The sequence below is a fragment of the Argopecten irradians genome, chromosome 9 (genome assembly GCF_041381155.1).
Source record: "Argopecten irradians isolate NY chromosome 9, Ai_NY, whole genome shotgun sequence".
Classification (NCBI taxonomy): Eukaryota; Metazoa; Mollusca; class Bivalvia; order Pectinida; family Pectinidae; genus Argopecten; species Argopecten irradians.
Genome location: NC_091142.1, coordinates 17,635,794 through 17,645,200, shown reverse-complemented (window position 1 = coordinate 17,645,200; position 9,407 = coordinate 17,635,794). Strand labels below are relative to the sequence as shown.

At 36.5% G+C, this 9,407-nt stretch overlaps 1 protein-coding gene across 1 annotated transcript in view; it reads right to left on the bottom strand.

The window, feature by feature from the left end:
* Positions 1–9,407, bottom strand: part of LOC138331672 (stromelysin-1-like) — a 28,876-nt gene that overhangs the window by 3,929 nt on the left and 15,540 nt on the right. Inside the window, exons 7-10 of the mRNA XM_069279401.1 lie at positions 5,389–5,541; positions 4,219–4,386; positions 2,918–3,069; positions 2,384–2,535 (exon numbers count right to left, since the gene is read on the bottom strand). Coding sequence (XP_069135502.1) covers positions 2,384–2,535; positions 2,918–3,069; positions 4,219–4,386; positions 5,389–5,541 — 625 coding nt within the window. The remainder of the gene's footprint in view (positions 1–2,383; positions 2,536–2,917; positions 3,070–4,218; positions 4,387–5,388; positions 5,542–9,407) is intronic.

The window sequence follows — 9,407 nt, the reverse complement described above, 5'->3', positions numbered from 1 at the left end:
CTGAAATGGAATAAACAATGGAAATTTATCATGTAAACTATACACCATTCACAGATAAATTATATTATAAATGTGATTAGCACAGCCATAAACATGAAGTTAGAAACATAGTAAAAAGAAAATATTGCCTAACACATATGTATATAACGATCCAATTCCCATTGAAAAATATGCAAGTCCATACTCCAGGGGTTCCGATTACTTACGATCTCTACACCCCTGGACTATTTCATAGTAAAACTGAAGGGAAATCAGAGAGAGAAAAATCTAAACCAATCACAGGCTAGCCTAAATCATTTCAAAACCACAGTCAACCAGTGTATCGTTATATGGCTTTTTTATGTACATCAAAGGACTTAATTACCTTGCCTGTTCTGTTGCCTTTAGTTTTACTATGAGATAGTCCAGGGGTGTAGAGGTCGTAAGTGATCGGAACCCCTGGAGTATCGAGGTAGGTCTATTACCAGAATTTGCATAAACAAATTAAAGAACCCTGCCTTATAGAATAATATCTATGCATTAGGATAATATGTTAGCTTGAACTTGAAAGCTGTATTAATACATATAATAATTGAAGGCAGTTGCATTCAAATTATCGAGGCATCTAACAGCTTATACCACAAAAATAAAGAGCGTACATGTAGTTGAAATAAACTACAAAACTAGGAATATGATACAATCGAACTTTTATGCTGTGCCCCAAACTATTTAAATTAATCAATGTAGTTCAATCTAATACCCATCCTGGATACTCTAGGGATTCCGATCACATACGATCTCTACACCCCTGGACTATCTCAAAGTAAAACTAGAGGCAAGAGCACAGGTAATTTAGTCCTTTGATGTACATCAAAAGAGCCGTACGACGGTACTCTTTGGTTGACTATGAAGCTTTGAAGTAGGGCGTCGCTCTCTCTGTAGTCTCCAAAGGAAATTTTTGCTGGCCTGTGATAGGTTCAGATTTGTTCCCCTGAACTGCCTTCTATTATGTTTTACTATGGGATAGTCCAGGGGTGTAGAGATCGTAAGTGATTGGAACCCATGGAGTATCGAGGATGTCTAATACCATGAAATAACAAAGTTCACGACATGACTTATAAACTATTACGTCGTTGTATCCGCTGATGCGACGTTACCAATGGCGATGTCATTTTACATTAGGAGATAATAACTTAATAATAAATAGAACTTTAAGTTGCAAAGAAGGTTGAACTTTTACGCTATGCCGACTTTTTAACTCTTCGGACAAAATACCGCTTGACATAATTTATATTCTGAGATAAAATGTTGAACTTCTGAATAAGTGACTGGCAACACTTTAAAAGGGCGACATCTGTTTGCAGAAAAGACATAACATCAAATTGAAATATAATGCGAATAAAGAACTTTTCACATGCCGTTTGACAGTCAATGTTACTGATTTGCATTATGTTGTGTATGAAATGTTGTAAAGGTGTCAATACATAGCGCCCTTTAAATACTGCCATGGAGGAAGTGGCGACTAAAATCTGAGAGCTTATCTTCCCTCTACCTAACGTCTCCCTTGGCACCACCTCATTTCTTGAGTTGAGCATACTGTCTTCTTACCAAGACACACGATAGTCGATAAATAGCGCTAATAGTTTCTGCTGCTGCTTTGTGCCCTCAGCATAAACATCATAAAAAGGGAGTGGGACGACTGGTTTGTCTGTCGTCAGTATAATGTGACCGAGTAGTGCATGATGTTTGGTGTCTTTGTTAGTACGTTTCAGTCAGATAGCACTATAAAATTCCTACTATTACTAGAAGACACACCACGAACATGCATGTATTGCAGTCTCCCAAAACAACCAGACATTCCCACACGCAATACATTACATAACGCATACTGGAGAGACCGTACTTAAACGTACATAATATGTACATGCCTTAACCGAAACTGCTTTTAATTTTTAAAACGGGAATGTAAAACGAGTTTGATGATTTTGTAAAGTCGCAAAATTTATCAACTTACAGTTAAAACATGTGTTTAAAAGTTATAACTCCATAAACGATTTAAACTACAAAATGTTGATATCCATCGTTTTATGTTTCCAGACGTCGTCCTATTTGCCGCGCGTTAGTTGATTACCACTTTGCCAGACGACAAAACAGCAAAAGGAATCTTCACTCTTACCATAGAAAATGAAGGAAATTTTACAATTGTTTTGTGTTGTAACCTCAGTCGTTCCTCTCCCTTTTCTTAAGCTATCGGTATAAATTTTATTGTGCTATAATCGTTTATAGAAACTTGTAAGTTTTGTTTCGAAATGTTAGTGGGACTTTAATTGGTCATAGCTATGAAGATAAGTTTTGCCGACCAACCAACTAAGACCTTAAAACATACGTAAGAAGCTATACTTACTGGGAGCCCTTAAAGAAGTAGACTTCTCTAGAACTAGTGGCCACTGCTGCGTCTAACTCATCTGGTATACCCGGAAACATTGACGTAAAATAATCGTACGAACCGGGAACCATCTCCATAGTCTGAGCGTTGAACTCTTGTACAAAGTATCTCTATCAAGTAAAACGTTTAGAATTAAGATCGGTAGTGATAAGTAGGCACATAAATATATGGAGGCGTCCCAATCGATACTAATGTATCGTATTCAATGTTATAGTGTCATCTGAATATAGTCAAATTAATAATCAATACTTTAAACAGGGAATAAAACCTGAGTGAAGTTTTACTTGACATTCTACTATGAAATATATCGCCACAAAGAAAATACAATGTTTCAACAATGTATTAGTGCGCTAACATATTTGAATGAAGACAATTGTAATCTGGCAGTGGTACGTTAAAGCTATATTGCATGCAAATTTCACTGTAACAATATGTCACTCAAACATTTGATAAAATAAAACTACAAAAATATTCATGTGGTAACGTACATACCCCGATGACGAAAACCCTATTATGACTCAGTGCGAATACTGCCCTGATCTTTTCACGGAGTAACCGCCGGGCATCCGGAATATAACCTCTCACAGTCAATTCCCTTTCCGATACCGTGCCTGCTTTTATCTGGTATTTCCAATTCAATGCCCCTTTACGCGAAAAAATAAAGCGGAAATACTGAGGATCTGGTAAAGTAGGCGTTTATATTAAGAAGAGGAAAGACAAAGTCTGGAATGCAATTTTAAATTTTACTGCTCTTAGAACAAAACCATCCTCGGTCCAAGAGTAAGTAACAGTACGACTAACACCTGGGAACAAGGATGTATAAAGGATGTATTTATCAATCTTTTGTTTTTAGCTCACCTGGCCCGAAGGGCCGGTGAGCTTATGTCATGGCGCGGCGTCCGTCCGTCAACATTTCCTTTCAATCGCTACTTGTCATAGAGTTCTGGATAGATTTTAACCAAATTTGGCCAGAAACATCCTTTGGGGAAGGGGAACGGAACTTGTATAAATTTTGGCTCTGAACCCCCGGGGGCAGGAGGGGCGGGGCCCAATAGGGGTAATAGAGGTAAAACATATAAATCGCTACTTGTCCTAGAGTTCTGCGTAGATTGTAACCAAATTTGGCCAGAAACACCCTTGGGAAGGGGAACAGAACTTGTATAAATTTTGGCTCTGACCCCCCGGGGGCAGGAGGGGCGGGGCCCAATAGGGGTAATAGAGGTAAAACATATAAATCGCTACTTGTCCTAGAGTTCTGCGTGGATTGTAACCAAATTTGGCCAGAAACATCCTTGGGGGAAGGGGAACAGAACTTGTATAAATTTTGGCTCTGACCCCCCGGGGGCAGGAGGGGCGGGGCCCAATAGGGGTAATAGAGGTAAAACATATAAATCGCTACTTGTTCTAGAGTTCTGCATGGATTGTAACCAAATTTGGCCAGAAACATTCTTGGGGAAGGGGAACAGAACATGTATAAATTTTGACTCTGACCCCCCGGGGGCAGGAGGTGCGGGACCCAATAGGGGTAATAGAGGTAAATCCTATAAATTGCTACTTGTCCTAGAGTTTTGCATGGATTGTAACCAAATTTGGCCAGAAGCATCCTTGGGGAAAGGGGAACAGAACTTGTATAAACTTTTGGCTCAGACGTAGACGTTAGAAGTAAATATCCAAATTCCTTCAGAAAAGAAACAATGAACTTATATTCAGAACATTACTTGGCATTACAAACCATTGAAAGAGATACACATGTGTTTTAAAATATAAAAATACAATTAAAACAAACAACCTACTTCTGAAAAACACTGTTCCTGCTGATGGCACATTTATGACGTCATCGAATTTCTCAGGCGCATCCGGGAAAATGTCGGAAGATTTAAATTGTTCGATAAATCCTAAGTTCAAGGTCATCCTCATCACGTCTCCCTTCGAATTAAACGCCAGAATATCGCCATTGTCCTCTGTATAACAAAATGTGGAAGATGGTATCTTTGTATAATATTGGAAAAAATGAAATAAAAACAGAGAAACATATTTGTATAATACTTAGGAGAAAAAAATGAAATAAAAACAGACATACACACATGAATACTTTAATCTGTTTCTTACCTGCTTTGTATTTTTGTCACTTAAAATCACATTAGTTTGCTTAAAGATGCTCCACCGCCGACAGAGCATAAATGATATTCATCATTTGAACAATAATTGGTGTTTAATCGTGTATATAATAGTCTAATTAACACAAAAAAAATAATATAAAATAATTTATTTTGCCTTTGGTGCATGCACATTCAGTAGTTCTTTCCATATAGGATATAGTGGTTCGGATTTTTTTCGGGATGCAATTAATTATTTTTCATATTTTCAACTTGAAGTAAAATCAAAGGCTCAAACTTTTCAATGGTGGTAATGGTGTAAAGTAAGTAACTTTTGTAACTGAAGAAAAATACTAAATCGTCTGCTCTTGTTTTTAACAGTGAAAAAATACCATTTGTCAGCGGTGGAGCATCTTTAAAGTATAAAAAGTGATTTCAAACTTGGATAACGCTGGTATACCTTTGTAGTGTTTAATTCGAATTGTTTCGACAGAGGTCACTCCAAAAATGAAATTCACACATTAAAATATTTATCAATTTCGCCGAATTCGAAACATAAACCAGATGAATCTGAAGGCTCCGTGTACGATAACAGATGAGGAAGGCTGTTTGGTCGTTTGATGTTATAAAAGCGTACTATAGTATTTAATAGACTTTAAAATTGGCCGTCACTCTGTAGTCTTCAGATGTAGTACAAGTTCTTTTGAAATTGCCTCCAATTTCACTACGCCATAATCCAGGGGTGCATACTGCGGGGTCTTTGTAACCCCTGTAAAATCGATGATGCCTTCTTTGCCTGAAGATGACTCAGTAGCCCAGAAGTGGCAAAGAGAGTGTTACTGATTTCTATTATTGCATATATCTTACCTCTCATGACACCATGGAATTCGAATCTACAAATCTCTGGTGTTGTTGGCTGGGGAGTGGTGGGTATGGGTTGAGTTGGGCGTGGTGTCGGTGTGGTCCGCGGCGGTGGGAGGGTAGTCACTGGTGGACGCGTGGGGTTATTTGTCGAAGCACCTTCATGAAAAAAATAGTTATATGTAAACCATCCTGCTGATCAACATGGCAAGAACATTTATACGTTTACAGTATTCCGTCTTTGCATTTTACAGAGTAACTTCCCTTCCGGTTTGTTACGTCATTAATTTATTTTGTTAGCGCAATTCACACCGTTTTCTCCGAAAAGTATGACGTTACGGTCGCAAATACATGACGTCACAATTAATACCTTCCCGCAAGGGCAGATAACTGTAATATGCAAATACAGAATATCAGTTGTAGTGTTAAGTTTATCCATAAAATACTTGATTTGGTTAATTAACAATTAGTATTTATATAGAGAATGCATGGTTAGTATCTTACAATGCAGGTTTATTTTGGTGCAAGACTTAGGAAAGCCGAGATACGAGGCTTTGTCGAGTCATCTCGGCTTTCCGTGTCGAGCACAAAATAAACCTTGGACTGTAAGAGACTAACCCTGTATTCTGTTTATCCTGCAACCATTATGACATTCAAAACAAAAGCAAATTGTGAGTTATTTACTTGGTTTCGCTCGAAGCGAGAAGCTTCTTTGATGCGCAGGAAAAAATCCATTCACTAAACCGAATGAGAGTGTACTCGTTTTTGCTACAGTGGAAACTATTTAAGCGCATTCGCAATCAGTAATAGTAATTCTTTTTAGTGACTAATATCACGGAAACATTGTGAAAATACCGAAAAGATAATAATTACTCATCAAAGAGTTACTTTACAGTACATACCTTTACCATGAGCCAAGAAAACGGCGACACCACCAAACGAAATTTTCGATATCGTAAAAATGATGTCATTCCGGTGAATGTGTCGTCATTTTTTAGCGGGACTGAATAACGTTTCATTCACCGCAAGGTTAAAGTTCGGGGTCAAGTTGGAAAAAGTTGTGTTAGATGTGGAACAAATTCATGTGATCGCATTGACGGATAAAGCATTTCGTATTGGCGGATAAAACACAAGTTTATCCGGCACCAGTTATCCGTCAGTATGTGGGGCAGTTGCAGGATAAAGGATAATAATTACAATTTTATGTCAACACGTTAAAGGATAATAAATAGGTTTTTTTCCTGAAATCTTTTATCATAAGGATCTTTGTGTGTTTAAAAAAATAAAACTGTTAACTGACTTTACAATCGTACTATTTCCCACCTATATGGAACAACTAAAGTACATTCTGATGACATTGCATCAATTATTTGTTACCTTGCGTAGTTTTCTATTACATCTGTGTATCAAAATAAATGTGAATGATAGAGAATGCTCCCGTCTTTATCCTTTAATATTAGGCATACAGTACCTACTCCATAATAGTTTATAATATTACTTTTTATGATAAAAAGAGCGAATTTGTTTGAAAGGTAAATTTTAGCGTTCACATGAGAACTAATTAAAGTTGGCATGGCACAAGAACCTTAAATGAATTCGTAAAAAAAATCAAAAAAAAAGAAAAAAAAAAAAAAAAAAAAAACATTTCGCAGATTATTCATGCATTGTCATTTTAAATGCTATGACTTTCAAACGCTTACTACAGAAAGCCTGATTGGAATTTAAATTTGGCGTTGAATATGTTGTATCCAAAGTTTTACCCTCTAGTTTAATCATCATCTTGTATAATCCGTAGTCTTTTAGTCGCTTAAATTGAACATTTATTTTGTTACTCAGAGTCATGAAAACCACATCACTGCTTCCATTGATTATGCCAACCAAAATATGATTTTTTTTAATGAATCACCGGGGCTAATCGTACAAACCGGGCTACGATATTTACGCCCGTGGAAACGCTTCTTTTACATAGAAAACTGTCGTCTGGGGGAGCGTATGTGATAAATATTTGCTCGGTGTTCAAGCCAAACACTGTACTGTTCCGTGGGCAACTTGTATATTTGGATTCTTGGCCTTGAGTTGAACACTGAGCAAATATTTATCACGTACGCTCCCCCAGATGACATTTTTCTATGTAAGAAAAGTGTTTCCACGAGCGTAAATACCGTAGCACGGTTTGTACGATTAGCCCCGGTGTATATGTTTCCCTATCTTTGAAGCTCTATGTATTCTGCATTTGCATATTACAGGTTGTCTGCCTTTGCGGGTAGGTATTGATTATGATGTAATCTGGTTGCGAGCGTTACGTCATACCTTCTGAGTAAACGACGTGAGTCGAGCTCACAAAGCAATGACGTCACATTTCATAGCTTTCCGCAAGGAGATAACTCTTCTGTAATGTTCAAAGAGGGAAATGGGAGTAAACATGGTCAAATACGGTAGATAAACCAAAACTATCAATGATATAGGGATATGTCATTCAGGAAAAATAATTACATCTTAAAGTACAATAACTTGGTATTATCATAATCTAAGATGTTTGTTCATCTCTGTTGAATATGATTTCCGGATACGGATGGCTGCGGATGTATAGAAATTACTATAGTACAGAATACAATGTGTATTATATAGTAACGTCCTTATTCGATGAATATATTAGGTGTCACAAAATATATAGTAATTAAAAATAAGGAAACGAAATGTATATCTATTTTCAGTTTTTCAAATTATTTTACACCCTATTGATGTTTTATAGATCAATGTGTGCTTATGCATCAACTAATTATTACAATAAAATCAGATATTTAACCTTTTACAATACCTATACATGTAAGTTACCTGATATGCACATATTAATTGTCCCACCACATTGTTTTGATAGACACATGTTGCTGTGTTGTAGGAGTTTAATCGAATTTAATTTGCCGAGGCAAGTAATCCAGGCCGGATTGGTATGTAACAGTTTGGCCCTCAGCAGTGTAGACAAATATTTAGTATAATTTGTTCTGTTTGCTGAAACTCGTTTAATTATAGGCGCAATAACTTTCCAAAACGACTTTTTTAATAATGAGAATATAAAACGAAATTTTGTAGAATTGCAAAAGTTTTTAGCTTAATGTTAATGCTACACTTATTATCACTTTCTGAATTTGGCAGGTTAACCCTTAAACATTCATATTTAGTCTAAATGTTTACGCTCGAATATCTTGGTACTGATCCATCGATATGATATTCACACTTGTAAGTAATATGTGTTTATATAATGTCATGTCAATAACACTAAACGACTATGGATTGCGAAAGATGGTGACGACACTAGAGGTGTCGTACGCCAACTTCCTGAAATAGAAGTGATTTATCAATAATACTAGCAACTAATTAGCAACTTATTATAAACGAACACTTGTTAGTAATATGTGTTTATATAATGTCATGTCAATAACACTAGCAATGAAACGACTATGGATTGCGAAAGATGGTGACGACACTAGAGGTGTCGTACGCCAACTTCCTGAAATAGAAGTGGTTTATCAATAACACTAGCAACTAATTAGCAACTTATTATAAACGAACACTTGTTAGTAATATGTGTTTATATAATGTCATGTCAATAACACTAAACGACTATGGATTGCGAAAGATGGTGACGACACTAGAGGTGTCGTACGCCAACTTCCTGAAATAGAAGTGATTTATCAATAACACTAGCAACTACTTAGCAACTTATTATAAACCACTATGGATAATGAAGGATGATGATCAAACCAGAGGATAGGACCATAGATACAACATGCTGAACGCCAACGTCCTGAATATAAGCCTTTTCAAAACCCCTCTCGGACCGTCTTTTACGTAATGTTCTACGCAAAAGAGCATACAAAATCTACTTGTTTCAATTTCAAATCAGTGTATTTTGTTAAAGGTCCACTACCTTTCCGGAGCAAAATTTAAAGGTTTCCTAAAAACATTAATAACAAAAGAAAATATGTATCGATGGCTTAAGATGAGGTTACAACACCAAACTTATG